Source organism: Eptatretus burgeri, chromosome 2, assembly GCF_056783735.1.
Source record: "Eptatretus burgeri isolate ZD-2024b chromosome 2, Ebu_testis_v1, whole genome shotgun sequence".
Taxonomy (NCBI): Eukaryota; Metazoa; Chordata; class Myxini; order Myxiniformes; family Myxinidae; genus Eptatretus; species Eptatretus burgeri.
The window spans coordinates 48,120,233-48,144,107 of record NC_140962.1 but is presented as its reverse complement, the minus strand read 5'-3'; the positions used below and the strand labels follow the sequence as shown (position 1 = coordinate 48,144,107).

At 47.6% G+C, this 23,875-nt stretch overlaps 1 protein-coding gene across 9 annotated transcripts in view; it reads right to left on the bottom strand.

Moving 5' to 3' along the window:
* The window catches only part of LOC147031992 (zinc-regulated GTPase metalloprotein activator 1-like), a 453,248-nt gene that overhangs the window by 180,771 nt on the left and 248,602 nt on the right, over positions 1-23,875 (bottom strand). For 6 of the 9 annotated variants that reach the window (XM_085869237.1, XM_085869238.1, XM_085869236.1 and 3 more), the window contains one exon: positions 7,246-8,004. The exons of the other annotated variants lie outside the window; for them this stretch is intronic. In XM_085869237.1, coding sequence (XP_085725363.1) covers positions 7,377-8,004 — 628 coding nt within the window. In that variant the 3' untranslated portion in view covers positions 7,246-7,376. Of the gene's footprint in view, positions 1-7,245; positions 8,005-23,875 lie in introns of those variants that run through there. 9 annotated transcript variants of the gene reach the window in all.

Here is a 23,875-nt window from a genome sequence, read left to right as displayed (position 1 = left end):
ATTAGTCTGTGACTTGATATTATAATTTTTTTAACCCTCAAGTAGCCTGGTGTTGGCTCAGTCGTTTGGGTGGTGGCTTGGGATCCTCGGGTCCTGAGTTCAAGCCCCGTCGGCCGCTGAATTAATACACCAGGGGGTTGACTCAGCCTGTCATCCTTCGAGGTCAGCAAAATGAGTACCAGTTCCAGTGTGTGTACTGGTAGAGGGGCACTGCATCAGCGACACAGTCGCGCTTCAAGAAATGATAACTACCCCGGCAGCTAAGCTGCCATACGACCACCACGAACCCTCGAGTCACTCAAGTCAGAAATAGAATGAATCAATAATGGACCCAAATATAATGGACCCTTGGTGTTGAAGTCTTTCTGACAGCTGAGCTTGACCCCAGCGAAAGTGATGATGGCGTGGCCGATGGGGAAGAGATTCTCAGCCGCTTTCCCCATTACGGGTTACAACGTACGGACTTCCGGATAGTGATGACTTACTCTGTTGTAATAATTTCTCGATTTCTTATGCGCATTTATCGATAAACACAATGCCCCAATCCTTGAGAGGTGACACAGTGTGAGAAGATGAAGCAGGAGCCAGCTGAATGGGGGGCACAGCGTCACGCTTGTTTTGAAACCGAGCTCACTCATTGCGTTGCCTTCGTAATCCTCGGCTGTGAAATGGTCACCACAAATGACAAGTCTATTCAAAGGGTCCTCTTTACCAGTTTTCTTTGGGGGAAAATTCGCCAGTTTTGTTTGTACAAATATTATCCACTGCCAGCGAATGTTTGATTCCTTCGGGAATCGGTGGGAGTGATTACCCGTTTTCCAGCCATTTTCGCAAAACATGACGACACGTACGAGGCATGATGTACAAATATCCAAATAACTTTGTTCTACAATAATTCAAAATAAAAAAGGATAATATAGACAGTTGCAAGCTCAAAATAAGCGAAAGAACGGCCCGCTCAACTGGACACTTCTTCAATGAGCGAGTGAGCGCCGCTTTGTTTTGGAGAACGTGACGTCACCAGCCATATATGGGCACGCGGCTGTTTTTCTCAACGGCCTCGAGAAATAACTTTGGAGTTAAATTTCATTAATTTCCCCATAGTTAGGCAACCACAATAGTTTGCATCAAACTATTTAATGCACATATAATCATCTTGTATATTATTTCTGAGTTTGTGGTTTCGTGTCGTGCTATCTTCGACTTTGTTCTGTGCTCGAGTAACGTGATATTCGGCTTACATTATCTCAAAGACCATATGAGGTGCATGGTACAAAAAAAAGTAAATAAAATGGTTCTGAAACAGTGAAATCGTATTCCACTTACTGCATTAAAGTAAAATTACTACTGATACTCTGCATCAGTTCCTTTCTCAAACACACCCACCCCAACATGCCGCGCAGAGCGTGGGTTACGCTAGTGTTGATAAATTTTCAGAACCTGTTTGGTGACCTGCAACCTGCTCTTTAAGAAGCTCCTGTCGAGCTTTCTGGATCATTATTTTTAACCTGTGTTTCCGAGTCTCAGTGAAGTTTGGGGTGACAGGGTTACGCACAATTTCTTTCAATTGAATAATTAACACCGGAAGATCAGGGAAATGATCTTTCAGTTCAATATTTCTCTTACGATAAGAATCCCTCAAGAAGTCTCGAAGCTAGTCATCCGAAGGTCTGCTTTCAGCCTTTAGAATCTGAGAGGACTCATCTTGACTTTCACCATCAGATTCCTCACATGGGGAATCAATTGGTGTTTCAGTTTCATTGTGAGCATCACATGATTGTTTGGTTTCAATGAAACAATCTTCTTCAGCCCCTTATATATCAGATTTACGTCTGAGGATTCTTCGGAATGTAAAAGAGTGGACTCCAAGCCTGTCCGTGACATGGCCATGGTGCTTGGGTCATGAGTGTCACTCTCCATTGGAAGATTTAAACTATCCTCCATCGTTTCCTCAGTGTCCTTATTTGTCTCATTTAATGCTTTGTTAGAGAGAGAGACTGTAAAGGTTCCTCTTCCTCCTGTGACTGTTGGATATGGGAGCGGTCTCCATTAGGAACGTCCTTGTGCGGCGTTGGAAACACTGATTGGGATTGGCAAGTTTGATACGATTGTTTCATTGATAACGTTTGTACAAGCGGACGCTTCTGGATTACTTTCTTCTTCCAGAAAGGCAAATGTTATTACATGGGATTCCAGTAATTACATTTTCACTGATTTGCCTTTTACCAGAAGGTGACACACGTGTTGTAAGGGATTTACCTTTTTTAACTTTTGAGACGAAAGTTTTTTTAACTTTTACGAAAGTTTTTTTTTAACTTTTGAGACGGTAATGAACCAATCACTTACACTGTTCATTGGCTCATTGGGAGGGGGCATGCCCACTTGTTCAGTTAATTTATCCTGCACATCATTGGGAGGGGGCGTGTCCACCAGGTGCTTTCCCAATGGCAAGGCCGTGCAGGGCAGTGCCAAGTTCATCCAAGGTGATGGGTCTTTCCATTTGGGAATGCCCATCTTCACACAACACTGGCAGGCCTATGGAGATAGAGGCGACACTGACAGAATTTATTTGTTCCATTGAATATATTTTCAAAAAGTATTCCTTCACGTAAAGTTTGATTTCTGATTGTGTAAAGGTAATGGATGAATCTGCTAATCGCAGCTGAGAAAGCCGTTTACTGGGAAGACGTTTCTCTAAGGAAAAGAAGTACTTGGTTGGTACGTCTGCCTCATTCAGGTGTCGCACCCTCATCCGAACTAAGGCACCACGTGCATTCCTCTCGATTATTTCCTTTAATAAGGACTGTTTCTCAGTTAAGGTTTTTTGTATGTTACTATTATTTTGTCCGATGACTCGTTGGAGTTGTAAAATCTCTAACTGTAATATTTTCTTAACTTCATGGTCAGCCCTTGTTGAGAAAAAACTATACTGTTGACAGAACCCTTTAATTTGGGTTTTTACTAAATCCCTTCATATCAACGGGTTAACGGAACAGCTTAGCTTCTGTTCTTGGAGAGCCGTCCAGAAGGATTCAAAGGCCTGAATGAAGTTAAGGTTTTCTAGTAAAAACTGTTATTGAATTTCCAGTGAGAGCTCCCTGGACATGGTTTAGAGAGTTGAATATAGACTCGAGCTAGGGAATGGTCAGAGAAAGCAGAAGGCACGATATCGGATTTATAAACTCCATGTAATAAATGAGAATTTGCAGAGATGCGATCAAGCCTCGCAAGTGAGATGTGGTTGTTTAAACAACGACACCATGTATAGGACCGATCAGAAGGGTGCTGCACGCGCCAAATATCATGAAGATTATATTTCGCAATGATGTTTGCAAAAAGTTTTGCGGTACATGGTTGGGGTTCCGGCCCGTTCCGGTCAAATGAAGCATTAACAGTACAGTTAAAGTCACCACCAATGATTAGACAAGTCTGCAAATCCAGTGTTTGCAGGAATTTTCTCAGTTCGGCAAAAAAGGAGATCCGCTCGTCATTTTTGCTTGGAGTGTACACATTGAGAATTGTGAACTTGACCTGATTGATAGAGAAGGTCACGGAGGCAAGGTGTCCATCAAAAGTACTCATAAATTTAAGGCAGGACGGGTGGAAATGTTTCCCCAAGACAAACATGATGCCTGCCTTTGACGTGGAGTTGTTACTGAAGAAACATTCCTTGTCCATAAATAGTCGCCACTGAGCCTGAACAGATCGGACAGCATGGGTCTCTTGTAACAAAGCTATGTCGAGACCGTTGACCTCTACCAACTGTTTAATTTGGATCTTGCGGAGAGGACTACCACCACCATCAACATTTATTGTTCCAATCTTGAAACTGGCCATGAGGAAAATAATAGTTTCTAAGAATAAGATGAGAATCGGGATAATTGATTAGGATCCCTTTTCACCTTGGCAATCAGTTTTTTAAGCGGTGACAGTGTGTCTGGGGGAAACCGAATAAGTTAGGCTTACGTATGATAGCCTGAGCACACTCAAGGAAGGACGGTAGATCTGGAAAGTATTCCATCAGGTTTATATTGCGTTTCCTGTATGTATTTTGTAAGAAGAGTCTTATTTGTTCGGGGGGGGGGGGGAAGGACTATGACTGGTGAGCTTCTCCACCATTTCCACCTGACTGTTCCTGTTTGCTTCCTCCAGGTCAGATTCGTCAGAGTCGGCTTTAGTTTCCGAGTCACACAAGCTTGTATTGTCCTGCATATCGATACTGTCGTCAGTATTGATACACGGATCTGTACTGGTTACCACGTCTATGTGCTCTTCCATTGTGGGAACATCTCCTGGTGAAGTAATGGAAATAATCGGGAGAGTTGATGAAACAGAAACACCATCAGTGGATGTAGCGATATCGCTTCCCTCGACCGTGACGGTGTTATCGACCTCCAACGGCGTGGAGGTATACAGTACTTTGGGGGTCTCTCGTAAAACATCCATTTTAACATTTCCTGCGTTTCCAGCTTCACCACGTGATGAGATGGGAGCAGTAACAGGGTTAACATTTGTTTCCCTATTTCCCGCTGACAAGGATTTAGGGTTAACATTTACCAAAGTGACAGCAGGATCATCACTAGTGGTCTGTGTATCACCGTCAATAGACTTTCCAATCGGAGGGATTTTAACGAGTGAAACAGTTTTCTTCACTGCAATAACAGGTAAAGTGGTCTCTGTAAGGGAGACGTCTCTGTCCTCACCGGCAAGTAGGCTGAACTTGTTGGTCGTAGGTACCGGGGTCCAGGTCCATTCCGGGTCCATTCCGGGTAGGCCTCGTAGAGTGACGTCAGGAAAATTACCAACAGATTCCTCGTTTGTAAATGCTCCTTTCTTCTGGGTTAAACGACCATCAGGTAAAGTCTTTCTCTTTCTTGATGAAACGATGGTGAAACCATCCCAAACATTCGTTTTGCTGTTTGGACTATCGGGCTGGGAGGTTTGGGGGTTGTTACCAGACACGGGATTCGCTTCCTTCACAGTTGAGGAAGAAGAAGAAGAAGACGACGTATTCTTGTTGACGAGGTTCGTTTCATCGTTCGACGAGGTTGACTTTGGGCAAGATCGTTTCAAGTGTCCGAAATTCCCACATTCGAAACATTTCAAGGTGTCAGTGGTTACGTACACTTGTTAATCATGATGATCAATTTTGAGTTTTAAAACGATGTTCAAGGTTCTTTCAGCGTTAGAGGGAGAAAGTACCACACGAGCTTGTCTCCGAAAAGACATCACATGCTTCGTCCGATCGTCCTGGCTACGTAAAGGTAACATAGTGATTTGAGAAACCACAGAACCATAACGAGATAGTTCAGAGATCAGTGTCTGATTTTTCAGGAAAGGAGGAGCATTCGAGATAATGACCTACACGGCCGGTGTGTCCAGAGGGGAGACGAGCACGAAATGTCCGTCGTCTGTTGATAGTCCGGTCGATACGATTTCATGAACCAGTTCTGTCTCAGACACGAAGATTACCACACGTTTGTTCATTCGTGAGGCTGCACGAACTTTGTCAGTACAGACTATGTTTCCCGTGGCGATAACGAGATCCTCGACGCTGACGTCGTCGGGTGCGACACAGACGACGCCATGTTTTCTTGTTAATGCTTCAAATGCTGAATAACGGGAATAAGAAGTCATATTTAGGAAGGGGGAGGAAGGGCGATTGCTCTCTTGCAGTAATTAAATACAAGCCGAGACAGGTTTCCAAAGGAAATAAACACAGCTACAATGAGGAAAAAAAAACGATCAGTTGAAGGCCTGGGATGGGCCACCAACTAAAAGCAATCCACAAGAAGCTGTGGGCTCTTTCTCTTTCAATCTCGGGGAAAATGTATGCGAGGAGAAAACAGGGGGATGGGGAGGGGAAGAGATGAACCGAAGGCCAAACCATGAAATAACAAGGACAGATGGGCGGGGTGGGGTGACGACGGCGCGAGGGAAGGCCGGAGCGCGAGGTCTAACGAAGAGGGGAGGGTGGGAGCACAAATAACGATGCGTAGAAGGAAACAAAGGAAGGGAGGTGAAAAACGATGCGAAAAAAAGTGCAGATCACAGCTCACCAAGACCACACAGCCGCCATGACACTCCACTCGATTCACCAACAGCCAGCAGGGGGATGAGAGCGAGAGAGAGCGAGAGAGAGAGAGAGAGAGAGAGAGAGAGAGAGAGAGAGAGAGAGAGAGAGAGACAGAGAGAGAGAGAGATCAGACAGAGAGAGAGAGATCAGAGAGAGAGAGAGAGAGAGCAGAGAGAGAGATCAGAGAGAGAGAGAGAGAGAGAGAGAGAGAGAGAGAGAGGTCAGAGAGAGAGAGAGAGAGAGAGAGAGAGAGAGAGAGAGAGAGAGAGAGAGAGAGAGAGAGAGAGAGAGAGAGAGAGAGAGAGAGAGAGAGAGAGAGAGAGAGAGAAGAGTGGGAAGGAGAGAGAGAGAGAAAGAGAGAAAGAGAGAGAGAGAGAGAAGAGTGGGAAGGAGAGAGAGAGAGAGAGAAAGAGAGAAAGAGAGAGAGGGAGAGAGGAAGAGAGAGAGAGAGAGAGACAGAGAGAGAGAGAGAGAGAGAGATACAGAGAGCGAGAGAGAGAGAGAGAGAGAGAGAGAGAGAGAGAGAGAGAGAGAGAGAGAGAGAGAGAGAGAGAGAGAGATCAGACAGAGAGAGAGAGAGATCAGAGAGAGAGAGATCAGAGAGAGAGGTCAGAGGGAGAGGTCAGAGGGAGAGGTCAGAGGGAGAGGTCAGAGAGAGAGGTCAGAGGGAGAGGTCAGAGGGAGAGGTCAGAGGGAGAGGTCAGAGGGAGAGGTCAGAGGGAGAGGTCAGAGGGAGAGGTCAGAGGGAGAGGTCAGAGGGAGAGGTCAGAGGGAGAGGTCAGAGGGAGAGGTCAGAGGGAGAGGTCAGAGAGAGAGAGAGAGAGAGAGAGAGAGAGAGAGAGAGAGAGAGAGAGAGAGAGAGAGAGAGAGAGAGAGAGAGAGAGAGAGAGAGAGAGAGAGAGAGAGAGAGAGAGAGAGAGAGAGAGAGAGAGAGAGAGAGAGAGAGAGAGAGAGAGAGAGAGAGAGAGAGAGAGAGAGAGAGAGAGAGAGAGAGAAGAGTTGGTAGGAGAGAGCGAGGAAGAGTGGGAAGAGAGAGTGAGAGCAGAGAGGAAGAGAGAGAGCCTAGAACGAGGTGATATCACATCTTGGTGTTGGACATACCCATGGTGGTAGTTGTTGTGTTCACCAAGCTGGCGGACACGGGAGCAAGAACCAGGCGGACACAGGAGCCAGAAGCAACTCTGCTTTATTACGCTGCACGAGAGTACACTGAAAAGCCTCCTAGCGGACGGGCCATAATATAAAACCCAATCACATGACTACAAGCATCCAATCCCCAAACAGCACACTTCCTCCCCCTCTAAAGGGCAGAGATTAACAGACAAAATCCTCCAAGTACCGCGGGTGCTTCCTGATCCGTCCCGGACGGACGGGGCAGCGAGGCGACAGGCTCGGACTCCTCCCGACTCGGTAGAGGTGACATACCAGTAGGACTCGCCCCGTTTTTAACATCAAGAGCCCCAGGCCGACAAACTTGTTCGTTTTCCTCGGGCAGGACTGATTCAGGTAAACACCCCAAGTCCGCTGGCCCAGTTGGCGCCGGCACGTCTGACCTTGGCGATTCTACAGAAATCAGAGGTGGGGGCACCACTTGCCCCGTCCCCATGTCACTTGTCACGGGTGGTGATGCTGAACAGCGATCATGAATTTGGTCCGCGTGCCGTTTCCACACTTTCCCATCATCGGTTTTAACCAAGCAGTTGAGTGGCCCGAGTATCACGGAGACCACTGCCGGCACCCATTTCCAATCGTGGCAATAATCACGCACCATTACCCGCTCCCCTTCTTCAAAAGTGCGCACCCGCATTGGACGCGATACCGCCCCAGGCACCGACCTCCCAGGCCTCAGCAAATCCAGTCTAGATCTCAATGCACGCCCATACAGGCGCATCGCAGGTGTATCACCACTGGTTGGATGAACAGCATTCCTATAATACAGCAAGAACACATCAACCATTGATTGCATAGATGCCACCTCCCCTCTACGCAACGCACGCTTAAACATTTTAACAAATGATTCAGCCTGGCCATTCGTTGCCGGATGGGATGGTGCTGACTTTAGATGTTTTACACCGTTCCACACCATGAAATTATCAAAAACACCAGCAACAAACTGTGGACCATTATCAGACACCAACACTTTGGGTATTCCTTTGTTTGCAAAGATTGATCGCAGCTTTTCAACCGTGTTTTCTGCCGTCGTGCATTGCATGACCACAACCTCCAGCCACTTGGAGAATGCATCAACAACAACCAAAACCATCTTGCCCTTAAAAGGACTTTCAAAATCTACATGGATTCTATGCCATGGCCTGTCCGGGATAGGCCATAAGCACGACGTCCGCCACGGGTTGTCGGCATCTGACTGACATGTTGTGCAATGCTTAATCATCTGCTCAATGTCCTTGTTCCGGCCACCACAAGAGGCTACGGGCTACACTTTTGGTTTTATCGATGCCGAGGTGACTGGCATGCAGCTCCTCCAGACAACGTCGCCTGAACTGCGGGGGAATCACCGTTCTCATAACCCACATAATACACCTTTGAGCCAACAACAGCTCTGACGCTTTAGACGCAAGCGGTTGATATTCAGGTGTTGAAGGCAGGTCGTTCCAATTCCCAGTTGAGATCGCCTGTACGACATGGGCGAGCACAGGATCGTGGGCTGATTCAACAGCCACCTGCTTAGCCGTGATCGGCCCACACTGGATTTGGCTCAGTGTAAACACATCAACATGATCGGATGATTCAGACGAAGGTGGGTCCCCCTTGCAAGGCAAGCGAGAGAGACCGTCACAGTTGGCATGCTTCTCAGTGCTCCATAACTGGATATCGTAGCTGTAGGCAGCAAGGAACAGACACCATCGTTGTATCCGCGCTGCCGCCGCTACCGGGACACCTCGTTTTGGTTCCAGGATGAATTGGAGTGGCTTGTGATCAGTCTGCAAGGTGAAATAATGACCAAGCAGGTGTTGATGAAACTTCCGCACTCTCCAGACAAGGCTGAGAGCCTCATGCTCGATCTGGGCATATTTCTGCTCTGCTGCTGACAGGGTGCAGGAGGCAAAACAAACAGGTCGCTCGGACACATCGTCCACGTTGTGTGATAGCACCGCTCCGATGCCGTACGCGGAGCTGTCGCATGCTAACAAGAGCGGATGGTTATGCGCGTCGTGGACGAGAACCGTGTCCTCTGTGAGTAGCAGCTTGACACGGTCGAACGCTGCCTGGTGGTCTGACCTCCATGCCCAGCGTTCCTCCATCTTGAGCAGTCGTGTTAACGGGGCCAACTCAGAGCTCACATTGCTTCCGAATCTCTGGTAATACTATGCCATACCAATAAAAGAGCGAAGCCGAGTCTTGTCCCGTGGTGGTGGCATGTGCTGGATCGCCTCCACCTTCCGTGGGCCTTTCAACAACCCCTCCGGCGTGATGACGTGCCCAAAGTATTCCAACTGTTGTCTGAAGAACGCACACTTGTCCCTGTTCAAGCGCAGCCCACAAGCCTCCAACTTCGTCAGCACTTTGTCAATGTTGTCGAGGTGCTTCCCCGCTGTTTTCCCTGCAATGAGCACGTCATCCAGGTAGGTCTGAGCAGGCAGGCCAACACAAACTTGATCCATCGCTTTCTGCCACAGGGCGGGGGCCGAAGCAATTCCAAAACCGAGCCGGGTGTATCGATAGAGTCCTTGACATGTGTTGATCGTCAGAAGGTCACTACTCCCGGGGTCCATTTCCAGATGAAAATATGCATCTCGCAGATCGAGTTTCGTAAAGAATTTACTCCCCGCCAACCGTGCATATATCTCATCGATCGATGGAAGCGGATACTGCTCGATGCTGAGACCCGGGTTGACCGTGGTCTTGAAGTCCCCGCATAATCGAACGTCACCATTCCGTTTCAGTACCGTGATGACCGGAGTGGCCCAGTCCGAGTATGGCACCCGTTCGATAACTCCACAGGCCTCCAGTCTATCCAACTCAACCTTCACCTTGTCCCGCAGAGCATATGGAACTGGCCTTGGCTTACAGAACCGTGGCACCACCCCGTCCTTCACGAAGAGCTTGGCTTGCATGCCCTTGAGTTTCCCAAGCCCGTTGCAAAACAGGCCTTGATGCTTTTGAAGAATCTCCTCCAACTGATTCTTTAATCGGCTTGGTATGGTTTGTACAAGGTGATGGCTGTCCAGTCTAGCCTGATGCGGGTCAGCCAGTCCTGACCGAGGAGGGATGGCCCCCTCCCCCGAACCACATACAACTTGAGAGCGGTGTCCTGGCCTTGATAGGCCACGGATATGTCTGCCATTCCAACCGGCATTATCTTCTCGCTGGTGTATGTGTACAGCGTGAGGTCTGACGTGATAAGCTTCAGACCGTTCAGCTTACGCGCGGTCTGTTCGCCTATGATTGACACCGCCGTGCCCGTATCAACTTGCAATGTGATCGGCGTCTTGTTGACCTCCACTTCCACAGTCATCGGTCGTGTTGTCGCAGAGCCAACTGAATAAAGACTCATCATCGGTTGCAGGTCTTGCCCCAGGTCGTCCTGCACATCACCGTCCATGACTATAACGGTGGCCAATGCTGCTCGACACACACATTTCAGGTGGCCCACCTTGTTACAATGCAAACACACGCTGTTCTTATACGGGCACACACGCCGGAGGTGTTGACCCCCACACCCCCAACATGCCTGCGTGTTAACTTCGCCACCCGATTGGACGTGTTGCGAAGGCTGGCCGCGGTTCGTACCGAAGGTCGCTCGTGGGGTCCGCGGCGAACGGGACATCTCGTTGATTCCCAAGTCACCTCCCATGGCCATCGCGGAAACCATGTTTGGGTCTTGTAAACCGGCAATAAATCGATCTTTGAGCCTGGCTAGACGCTCATCCGGCATGAATCTGCAGGTAACGGACAGATGTTTTAATCTTGCCACGAAATCCGCCACGCGCTCTCCAGGGCTCCTCGCCAGATGATCGAACTCGTATCGCGCTAGTTGCAGTGAGTTTTCTGGCTTAGTGTGCTCTTTCATCTTCTGCACGATCGTGCGGAACATCAGCATGTCGTCTCTCGGCTTGTCGGATGCGAGCAGGTCACACAACAGCCGGTAGTTGTCCAACGACAGCGACAAAAGCAGGATAGCCTTCTTCATGCCTTCCTTGCCCATGCCGTTCGCCTCAAAATAAAACTCCAATTGCTCCGCAAACAGTTCAAAGTCGTCGCCGGTGAAAACCGGAACTTTGCCGTGAACACTGACTCAATTGCCATCTATCCCATCCATCGTCGCCAAACTGTTGTGCTCATGAAGCAGGCGGACACGGGAGCAAGAAGCAGGTGGACACAGGAGCCAGAATCAACTCTGCTTTATTACGCGGCACGAGAGTACACTGAAAAGCCTCCTTGCGGACGGGCCATAATATTGTTGTGGTTTCCCGCCCGTCGGTGTGCGGGCGACCGCTTCTAGCCAGTGGCGGCCGCCCTCGCCCACCGAACGGACAAACCTAGTCGCAGCTTTCGGATCAACGCCGAAATCCAGCTACGGGTGTATCTTTAATCACACCAAAAATCAGCCAGCTATTCTGTCCGCGTGCGACAGGGTCCAATCGCCGAATTGTCGATTTACCTAATTATGCGCACAGAGAGAAATGCCGGGGATTTATAACTCGACGGGACCTGCTTGGAAACGAGCCGCAAAGCAGCTCACTCCGTTTGCGATTTGCCGAGCGGTGTATATCGCCAAGCCCCGCCGGATCCTATTACTTTATCGGCTATTAAAAAGCCAGCTAATATTCCGAACTTAATTATGGCAGTTCAATGAGGGAAAGGACGCAACGAACGGGTGAACATTTAAACAATGACATTTATTACACACACGACACATATGCAGTCATGCAGTCATGGATGCAACCAATGCACATATGCAATCATGCAGTCATGTATACAACCAATGCATGTATGCAATCATGCAGTCATGTATGCAACCAATGCACGTATGGGACAAAACATGAGCAAGACAAAGAACTACAACCATCTATTTATTATGTACACACATGCACTTAACAGTTCTACTTAACGGACTTGGCGCCACGTCATTCATGCAAAGAAAAACCCCAGAAAATGGAAGGGGGCAGAACTGGACCTCGTGGGTCTTTATAAGTCACGGAGCTGTGAAGACCGCAAAAGCTCTGAGAGACCGCGCTGGTTACCTTTCGCCTTCGTGGCGACTCGCTGGGCACTCCTCGACGTCCCGTCCACACGGCAGCTGGCGTGACCGCGGCTCGGTCCAGGCCTCATCGTGCGGCCCGGTCGATCGGGCCAAGTCGACAACGCCTCAGAGGAACGAACGGGCCTTTGCTCTTTCAGAGTTGATGCTCTCTTAAGAGCCCGCCCATTCCTCAGCGTCGTTCGGACTGTCCCGGGGCCCGATCACCTCGGACCGTTTGCCGCTGGTTGGCGACTCCTCTCCGGCCTCTCTCCAGCGACCCACTGTTCGGCACGGCACGGCAGGCCGCGCTCCTAGCTCCAGTCTCCTCCGCTCTCTCCAGCTCCTCACCGACTGCAGACTCCAGACTGACCCAGCTCCCAATGCAACTCCACACAACTGCTCGCTTGGCATCTCTGCATGCCCTAAATTGGATCCGTGAGGCGAGGTTTTGATCTCCGATCTCTCACCTCTGACCCCCTGCTGGCTCCGCCCCTTTTGATCTTTTGATCCAAATTGTCGCGAAGCTCGGAGAGAGCGGACGTGGGTGAAATCATCGACCCTCGCCCCAACGAAGGAGTCCCCGCGTCTGGTGGCAGAGATGTTGTTCGTTGAGGATGCTGTTGCCGGTAACAAGATGGCGACGTTCATGAAGATGAAGGTGAGGCAATGTTCGTTGTGGCGTAGGTGGTGAGGGGATGTCGTGGTGGTCGTTGTGGAGATGGTTGATGAGAGCGATGTTTTCGTTGTGGAGAGGTTTGATGAGATGCTGTTGAGGAGATGGCAAGGAGATGTCGTGGTTGGCGTTGTGGAGATGTGGTTGTTCCAAAATAACTATAGCAAAAGAAAAATGGCTAACTGAAGATTCACAGCCCTGCACACGAATAATTGCCTGTTAAACATCGGTGGGGAAATCTAATCTGAACACACACTTATCGACATAACTGATCTCTGGGAAACCTGAATGGTGTTCTGTGAATTTCCACAACCGTAACAATATAAAACCCAATCACGTGACTACAAGCATCCAATCCCCATACAGCACAGTAGTCGCATTATCTGCCATCATACAAAGCTTCCAAATACTCCATCCTTTCAAGTCATGGCATCCAATCCACTGTGTGCACAAACGGATGCAGGACAATTTACCTTCATCATTTGGACACGACATTAATGCCTCATGGAGATCCTCGCTCCACCAGTGAAATACAGACTGCCTGTGAATATCAAAGAATGTCTCCTTTTGACGGGAAAGTGCCCTCATTAGAGACAGATCATCTATCGCCGGTACAGAGACGTGTGAGCATCAGGATTTATTTCGGGTTGTAAAGAAGGAAAGTTCAGAATCCCCCCCCCTAAAAAAAAACAGTTAAGGTTTGAGATATCGTACATTTTGCAAAGGGCACAATTGCCCTGTCGATCACGTGTTCAGATTCATCACACGTCACGTGACCGGTTCACAAAGAGCACGCGTGATTGGAACGGGACGGGCAGGAAAATGAATCCCACGAACAAGCGTGCGCCTCAATCAATGTCACCTTCGACAACACTTCGACATGAGAAGCACTTTTGTCTGCTCAGTCGAGGTCGTCACATTAAAAAAATAATTATATATATATATATATATCCACCGCATGTTCAAAAGTTCTGTGCACTCAAGAGTTGCGCTCTCTGACAAAAGAGTTTGAAAATGAGTGAAGACGAGGGGAGGTTTGTCCCCAGGGTACAACAAGGGGAGGGAGGGATAGAATCAAGAATGCAGACTGAGAAGAGGAGTGTGTGTGTGCGTGTGCGTGTGCGTGTGCGTGTGCGTGTGCGTGTGCGTGTGCGTGTGTGTGTGTGTGTGTGTGTGTGTGTGTGTGTGTGTGTATATGTGTGTCACACGCTCGAGGCCAACAGCTAAGCCGTGGATATTATGGGATGGACCTGGGAAGCATGGGAAGGACATGGGATGGACCAGTTCCTGGGAGAAAACACACACACACACACCTATTTGTCCGTCGGGTGGAGTTAGGTCCACGAGACTTCTCAGACAACGTGTTGAACGCATTTTTCCCGTTTAGTTAAAACTTCTCGACAACGTTTATCGATTATCCGAGGGACACGCGCCTTGTATCGATTATTCATGACGTCACAGACACGCACCTTGTATCAATTATTCATGACGTCACAAGCGCCTTGTATCGATTATTCATGACGTCATACGAACGCGTGGACACGCGGTGCTCATAGTCCGCGGCGGCAGTAAAAACTATCAGTATGAAGTGAAGTAAAAACTCGCCGTGTACAACTATACATGAACAAATCGATTGTAAAATAAAAGAATTAATTAAACGGTTCAAACCAATTAGTGATCGTGCCTTCGGACCAATTAGTGTTGTTAAAGCAGAATCTTTTGAACACACCACGTGGTATTGTGCGGTTTCGTGTGAACACACAGCGTGAGCGAAAGTCTGAAACTGTGGAGTTGCTTTTTCATGGAGGAAAAAAATAAAATAATAAAAATTGCAAAGATATTCCATGAGGAGTCGGGCGTCCGTTAACGACGTCGGCTTCTTGCGACGGTGCGCGATGACGTCATTTTTGACCGAGACTGAAACGAGTGGCGAAGGATCTCACACAGATCGCACACAGCAGAATCGATGATCGCAACGATTTGGTGAAAAAAAACAAAAAACTGGTTCCACACAACAAAACGGAGGCGTCGATGGATGACGTCATGCCTTATCGCATTACGTCACGGCGGTAACCTCGACGTGGAAGCGACCGAGTGAACGCGCGAAACAAATTGACCGATTCAGACAAATAAATGCTCGAAGCACACGTACATCATCAAATTAAATAAATGATGCTCCCAATGACTCTGAGAAGTAATTATAGGAATTGTTTTCTCCCCCCGGTACGGGTGTGTTTCGCTCAGAGTCGGAGAGTTATCGCCGGCATCTTGAACGAGTGACAAATTCCTGCACTTTCAGTCGAACGTCACGTCTGATCAGTCGCTTCGTGAAAGACTTGACCCGAGTAATTTTGCCAAAAAACGTCCCCGGGTAAAAGTGGCAGTCGTAGTCGTAGTATTGGACTGCAATAACGGAAGGGCATTTCAAACAAATCCCATGACGTTGCTTGAGCGCCCATGATGTGCGGGACCGGTGAAACGAAGACGCGGGAGCGAGCGCCACGTGCCGGGGAAAGTTTCCCCTCCAATGGTGGGATCGTCTCGCTAACACCTGCTGAAGTTTTCCCGTCAATGCGATCGACCCTCTCTCTCTCTCTTTCTCCGACAGCCTCTGGGATCCCCCGGGGGAGATCCCCTTTTAATGACGGCTCGTTAACGGTTTGGTTCAAAAGGCGAGACACCCGCGGCTCTCAACCACCTTTCTGGAGAGAGTTTTTCAACCCGCTCTCCACGCTCTTTGCCGATAAACGCTCCGATCGATGGATGGATCGGTCGATGCACTTCATGAAGAATATCGCTGCACTCCATGATTGATACCGTATCGTGGGCAACGGAGCGACGCTCGATTAAACCTGCCTTATGTGGCCACGCGGATTGCGGGGATTTCGAGAGAGTGACTCCAAACCGCCGTCCTGGTGTTTCGCGCGTTGGGCGTCGTTGCGTCAATGAGCACGCCTTCTTTCCGGAGAGACGTCAAGCCGGTTGTCTCGTCTGCTCGAGTGGAAATTAAAGAAGCCACGGCGACTTTTTTAAAACAAGCTCAAATGAGCTAAGACCCTCGTCCTCTTAATGATGACGTCATAAAAACCAATATGACGTCATTGTGATATATCAGGTTTGCGATAAATTATCTGTGCTAATGCCCGGCTTGATTCCCGCAAACAAAATTCAAGCAGCTTGCCCAGTTTTGGAGAGAATGGTATAGGCGATTTCCATTAGCGGCGATATTATGACGTCAACTTTTTTTTTCTTGGAAGAATTTCCAAAGTCAGAGATGGTTCCTGCCTGCGCATGGGCTTTCTGCATATACATGGCAAGTTTCACGAAGATCTGATGAAAACTCTGGGTTGTGAAACAAAAAGTCAAAAAATAGGAATGACGTCATAAAAATTGATTTGACGTCATAGTGATGTATCATTTGTGCGGTAATTCATCTCTGCTAATGCCCTGTTCGATTCCCACAACAGAATTCAAAAAGCTTGTCTAGTTTCGGAGATAATTTTTTAGGCGATTTACATTAGCGGAGATATTTTGACGTCATAACTTTTTTTTTCTTGGAGGAATTTTCAAAATCGGAGATGGTTACCGTCTGCGCAGGGTATTTTTACATATATACGCCAAGTTTCAGGAAGTTTTGATGAAAACTGTAGGCTGTGAAACAAAAAAGTCCACAAGAAGAAGATGAAGAACAACAACGTCAGTAAGACTTAGAGATCCTCCACGATGATCTAAAAAGAGCAGGCCACTGTGTGAATTTTACTGAATTCCTCACGTCCTGTAACGTGGCAGGGGCCAGGCGGTGGCTCGGTAATGATGCAACCAGTGGAGCGAATCGGTAATTGAATCCCAGTCCAATATGCATTCGCTTTCGAGGGATATGGGTTTTGCAAGGTCCATGTATCTTCAAGAGAGATTATGCTCTCGCCTTTTGACTTTTGACTTGTCCAACATGGATTCGAATCTCGTCGCAGCAGTAAACTTCCATCCTGGTGTTTCTCATGCAGAGGACTCTGCCGGCACTGGTTGTTGGTGGACGTCAAAGATCCCACGGTGTCTCTCCAACAAAGAGTTGGCAAGTTATCGCTGGCACCCTGAACAAGTGACAAACATCCGTCACAACTACCGAGTATCCTGCGACGAACTAACAACTCTCATCCCGGGTTGCTTCTTGCCTTGAAACGTCCCTCCACTTGTGATACGCCCCAGAGGTCTTTCAAGAGTACATGGGCCTCTGTTACTATTACAGAATAATTTAATTCAGAAAGTGCAAAAAGCAAGACATTTCAACAAGGAAGATGTGACATCTTGATGACAAGCACGGCTTGACAATCATGAAATTTGCGTGACATTTACAAACAAAATCGCAGGAAGTTCGCCGAGTTTGTGGTTCCACAAGAGGGTTTGTCGGCACTCCGGCAGCCCGAACAAAAAAGTACGATTGTTCATTTTAAAAAGGTCAGGCAGAAAATAAATCGGTTAAAGTTGTAAAAAAGAGAGAGAGAGAAAAAAAACTTTCGTTAATGTCTACTTTTATGAGGCAGGCCACGAATTTACTTATCACTCCACGTGCTTCCATGATGCACAGATGCCATGATGTATGATGCTATCAGAATAGCCAGGACATCGGAACGGCCGACCTTTGCATTCTTCAAGATCTCCGGTAAAAAAAAACAACTCTGACAATCAATATGTTGATTGCTTTCAAAAAAAAGTCGAATTTTCAAGGAATAAAAACAATCGGCCGATGTTTCCGAAATCGTTCAAAGCATTCCCAACTTCAAAATCGTGCATCTTCTATCATTTTCAAGGTGAATCCATACTTTTTACTCCATTGTGTTGCTTTACCAAAAAAAATTTAATATTAAAAAGTATGTGCAAAGCTGTGAGGTGCTCACGATGCTCAGAAGCTGTGAGGTTGAAATCCCATAATGTCCTTCCGATGGACAATGCTCTCATTGATACATGGGCCTGCATGTGAAACACTAGGGTGACAGTTAATAGCTGGATTCAAACCTCGCCCAGACAGCCCAAAGGCGAGTGTGCGTACCGAAAAGCTATCCTGCTGGCCCAGACAAACTCCCCTCTGATCCTTAGATCAATGTTTAATTGTTTTGAAAGACTGTGTGTCTCCTCTATTCCAGGCCTGTGTCGCCTTGCCACTCCTGGAGGGCATTTCGGACCTGAGCACACGTGATCTATGTTATTCACTCACAAAGTCCACTCTCTCAGCTGTATCTTTGGACTTTGAGCCTTTGTCTTTTCTTTTTTTGACAAAACCGTGAGTTTGTTGTCCTATTGAGTTTTCCACTCTGCAGTTCTCAAGATTTTGTGGATATGGATTTTTGCAATTACAATCTGTTCCTTAATTACAACACTGCCTACCTACGTTTTTACAGTGATATTTTGTTCATGGAGCTTGTGCACGTACAGGAAGATGACATCAGTGTACTTTAGCATGAATTACGGACGTTAGAACATAATGTCATGGTGCTTCACAGGCAGAGCATTGGATCACAAAATGCTCCAGTCCTCGGATGGACGTAAGGCTTGGTGTCCTGTGTGCTATAATTAGTCGGTGGACACTAACCATACTATGGAGTCTTTTGCGAAGAGTGGGTGAGTGAGTTATCGCCGGCACCCTGACGAAGTGACACATTCTTGCCTAAATCACTTGATCGAGCTTACGTCTTAGCATACATGTTCGTGAATGTCCATGGCCAGCCAGTTTGTAGTCAGTGGCAGGTCAGTGGTCTGTTGCCTTGTGCCTCCTTTCTGGTCTTGCCCCCTCTGCCCTTTCACATGTGGTGTCAGTACCACTCTTCTGGTTTAACACTCAAAATCCAGACTAACTGCTCACCTCCATTCATTCGTTCCTCGATATTCTCCACCTGTATAACCAACTTCCCCAGTCTCTTCTTCCCTCCAGGGCCTTAGGAGAGCTGTTCACCACCATCTCAGGTCCCCCATCCACAACCATGATCTTTTCTGCCCCCATGAACCCTCCACAAGCCCATCTTTTTCCACAGTTCCAGGTTACCACATGTCTCCCTGCTCCCTCACCCTCTTCATTTTTTATGGTTTGTTTCATTTCTGCTGCTTCTCCAGTTTTCCCTTATACTTCTGTGATGGAGAGTTTGTGGCTGTATCCATTTAAGTTCACCCCATGTCCCCCCCCTCTTTGCTCTCTTTCTTCCCCCTTCCCTTAACCCTCCGAGTCTCACTCTATTGTGTCTCTCAACACTGCTGTTGGTGTATCCTTCTCCCTTTTTCTTCTATTCTTTTCGTTCTGTTACGTCCTGGTCCATTCTGTGTTATAGCTACTCCATGATTCTCGATTCGACACAAAATCCTCAACACAAAAAAATAAAAACAGAGTTGGCGTCAAAGCCACCCAATGCTCGCCTGTTTATACATTTCTCGTTTTTAAAAGACGAGTCTAATAATTAATATTTTTTTATAAAGCATTGCAGTGAAGTATAATTTTAAAGCAATATATGTATTTGTATATTATAATCAGTAACAAGAGCGCAAGTGAGCACAATATACGCCCGGACAAGAAGGTATATACAGAATTGTGCTACTACATGGAAAACGGCAACCACTTTAGATGACGAACGTATGTCATGACACACCGACTCCCCAGTCTGTACCTATGTACCAAATATGAAACGTGAAAGTTGAAAACTTTGGGAGTTAGAGTGCGGACAGGAACGGATGGAAAACAGCATCCTGGTTGCCATGGCAACCACTTTAGATGACGAACGTATGTCGCGACACACCGTCTCCACAGTCTGTACCTATGTACCAAATATGAAACGTGAAAGTTGAAAACTTTTGGAGTTAGAGTGCGGACAGGAACGGACGGACGGACAGACAGACACAGACAGACAGACAGACGGACGGACGGACGACCGGTATCACATAATACGCCCCGATATATATATATATATATATATATATATATATATATATATATATATATATATATATATATATATATATATATATATATATATATATATATATATATATATATATATATATATATGGCGTATAAAAAAAAAAAAAATATATATATATATATATATATATATATATATGGCGTATAAAAAATAGTGTGGTGGATAAAAACATCACAAAGGAAAAAATAACTTGCACCAAAAACGTTAACATTTTCACGCTGACGCTGATGCTGACGCTCACGCCGGTGGTATCACTAAAACTCTCTGTTCTTCGAACAGGCGAGCGAAAAAGACTTGGAGCCGAAAACATTCTCTCGCCGACCCCATAAGAAGGTGGTAATAATTGGGGCCAATAAAAAAAGTCAAAGTAGTAGCAGTAGCAGCAGTAGAGTGTAATGTTATGCGATTTGAACCTTGGATCCAACTGTTGTGAGCTGTGCTCAGATGGGAATGTCGAACAGACCAGCAGAAAACATTTATAATATTGTGTTAGTTAAAAAAAACGAACAAAAACTATGATTGTTTTCCCATCTACCAACGATGCAAAACATAAAAGAAGCTCCAGTGATCCAGAAGGGATAACACAGAGGGGGAAAGTGAAGCAGCTTCATCGAAAAATAGGCACCAAGGCCAATTAAAATGTGGTAATACCTGATATAATAAAAACTCCAAAAAGGGCAAACATAACCCAAGCAGTTGTTGATCCTGTTCATGTCGCAGCGTACAACAGCAAATCTCATGTGAAGGGGCAAAATGGGAGCATGGGACATGTTTCATGCCAGGTTGGGCATGATGCATTGAGGTCTGACACACAAAAGCAGCGAAAGTCACACAATCATGTGCACACTACCTCGAAAAGGCACATATACGTGAGACAAACAGTTCACAAGTTTCATCAGCTTACTTAAATTACTTACTTCAGATATAGACCAAACACGAAAACTCAACCAATGTGATGGACAGCCAGAAACGGCCAAGACAATAACCCCCAGGCCTTGTAGGCCGTTGGGGGAGGGAGAGGGATAACAAGGGTTAGTTTATGTATGTACAAGCCAACTATATTACTGGGCCAAGAAAATAGCTTCATTAGCTGCAATCGGTGTACAGCCGCAGCAGGGCCTGACGACGACCCCCTCCGTGCCACCGGTGGGGCATTATATACCCCAGTCACTTTAATGGGAATGCCCACACCGGGGTCCTGAGTGCCGCAGTGTTGTCACGAGCCCAAGGGTTACCCCCTCCAAGATGTATGCGCGAGTCGAGAATACAGATGGGTTTGAGTGGGATTTGTTTTGAAGGCCCGCCTTGTCCTATTTAGCGTTTACCAAGGCATGGTTTCACGCAGGCATTTAATACCGAAAGCAACTTGCCCAGATCGATCTGCCGGTGTTATACGATCAATATTTACCTGCAAATATATAAACGATAACGCCTGCTTTGGTCGCTCAGAGTAGCGAGATATATACGGGTGACAGCGAAAGGAGGGTGGGGGTGGTGAAACCAAATAGGCTTCAAACGCATTGCAAGAAGGATATAATACATCCGAAGGTGAATTAACACACACCCTTTTATCATTCACGGGTTGCTGTACAAAGACGCGAACAGTCTTATCGTATCACACAGATGCTTATCGCTCACTGTTCGCTCACACGTCGTGAGCATTCTGCGGTGACTTCCACCTCAAAACATCTTCATAGTTACACAGGCCCTGCGTTAAACGGAACACCCTGCTGAGGAGGGGACATGGGGGAGTTTAACAAGCTCAAGCCGTGGTGCGACTAAAAACTGTTTTGCCATTCATTTAAAACGAAAGAGCGTAACCAAAGAATAATCGCAGGACATTCGATGTCCCACTGGAGGGTCATCATTCATAAAGCTTCCCCCGTGGGGGGTGGGGGTGCTTCGCTGGTTACAAACCACAAAGAAGTGTCCTGATGCTGCAGGGTCGGTCACAAACCGATGATCCAGCCCTACAATCAATAAATGCATCAACATTTCATCCGAAAGCCTCGCTTACAAAAAAAGAAAAGAAGATAGACCACCGTTGGTCGAAGTGATTACTTTTCGGTAATTCTGACAACAATTACATGATTGATAACAGGTAGATAAGATGTGATGGGTAAATTTAAACTATAAAAAACCCTTTCCAAATGGGTTATACCTTCAGCAGCGACATGTCCTTTGCAAGTGCATGTACATGTATATGTATATGTATATGTATATGTATGTATATATGTATATCTATATATCTTCCACGTCCTTTTCAACCCCCTTCTGGTGAAACTACCGAAATCCAGGATCACTGCTCACTTCCACTCATTCGTTCCTCTTTTTCCACACCTATGGAACCAACTTCCACATCCTCTTCAATCTCATTCTTCCCTGCAGGTCTTCAAGACAGGTGTTCACGACCATCTCAGATCATTCCCCATCCAAAACCATAATATTTTCTACACCCGTTAAACCACCCCCCACCTCCTTCCCCAATTTTGCTTCTATTTCCAGCTTATCCACCCTTGCATTCTCCCATACCTGTGTCGGAGTGGCAACCCGTTCAGGATTGTGTCCAATAGCCAAGGAGACTGCTTACGCAGCACCAATGCTCTGCACAGAGTACGGTCCCAATGGAGGGATGGATGGATTCTCCCATACCCGCGTCATCCTAACACGCTCATCCCTTGTTTGTCCGTCTCCATCTATTTTCTCCCTTGACCCTGCTGTAGGCAGTTTCCCCTTTTCTTTCTGCTGTTCTTTTTTGATGGTGCTTCCTGATCCATTCTGTGTTCTAGCTCTTCCAAGAACCTCGTCTCTGCACACCAAAAATGAAAACATAAGAGTGAGGTGTCTGTGTGTCTGTGTGTCTGTGTGTCTGTGTGTCTGTGTGTGTGCCTGTGTATAGATTGTTACGGCTGTGGAAATTCGCAGAGCACCATATAGGTCCTTAGTTCAGTTATGCCGATAAGTCTGTGTTCAGATAGATTTCCCCACCGTTGTTTAATGGGGATTATTCGTGTGATCAGGGCTGTGATCTTTGAGTTAGCCGTTTTTCTTTTACTATCGTTATTTTGGACCAACCGCTCACAACCACCACTTCCAGCACCAACAGCGCTCTCACAACCGCCTTCACACGACCACCTCCTCTACAACCGCCCTCACACAACCACCTTCTCCACAACGCCAACCACAGCCACCATCTCCTAAACCGCATCTCCCCCAATACCCAACAATGGAACAACATCGCTTCACCTTCAACTCCACGGGCGCCACCATGTTTGCGCCGGCAACCGTGAGATCGCTGCGAACAGACGCGGGGTTTTTCCTGTTCTCAGCGTTGATGATTTCTACCACGTCCGCTTGCTCCAAGCTTCGCCTCGGAATTCGGATCAGGAGAGCGAGAAGGTCGGAGCCAGCGGGGGGTCAGAGATCACAGATCAGAGACCGGAGGTCAAACCTCGCCTCACGGACCCCATATAAATGGAGCGCGGAGCGCCAAGCGAGTCAGTCTGGAGGGGTCGAGGAGCTGCACAGAAGTCTGGAGCTTGCAGTCGGTGGGGAAGCTGAGGAGAGCGAAGGAGACGGGAGCTGAAGGCACAGCCCAGCCTGCTGTGCCGCGCAGAGCTGCCCGTTCATGTACGGGGCGTGGGGAGAGCCGGAGGGAGCTCGCCAGCCAGCACCGAACGGTCGGAGGTGATCGGGCTTCGGGACAGTCCGAGCATCACTGAAGGATGGACGGGTTCTTAAAGAGAGCATCAACTCGGAAAGCGCATAAGGCCCGTTCGTTCCTCTGAGGCGTTGCCGGCTGGGCCCGAATCACCAGGCCGTCAGACGAGGCCTGGGCCGGACCGCGGTCACGACAGCGGCCGTAGGGGCGGGACGTTGCGGGTCGCCCCAGCAAGGTGAAGGTAACCAGCGCGGCCTCGCGGAGCCTCTGCGGTCTACACGGCTCCAAGCAATAAAGA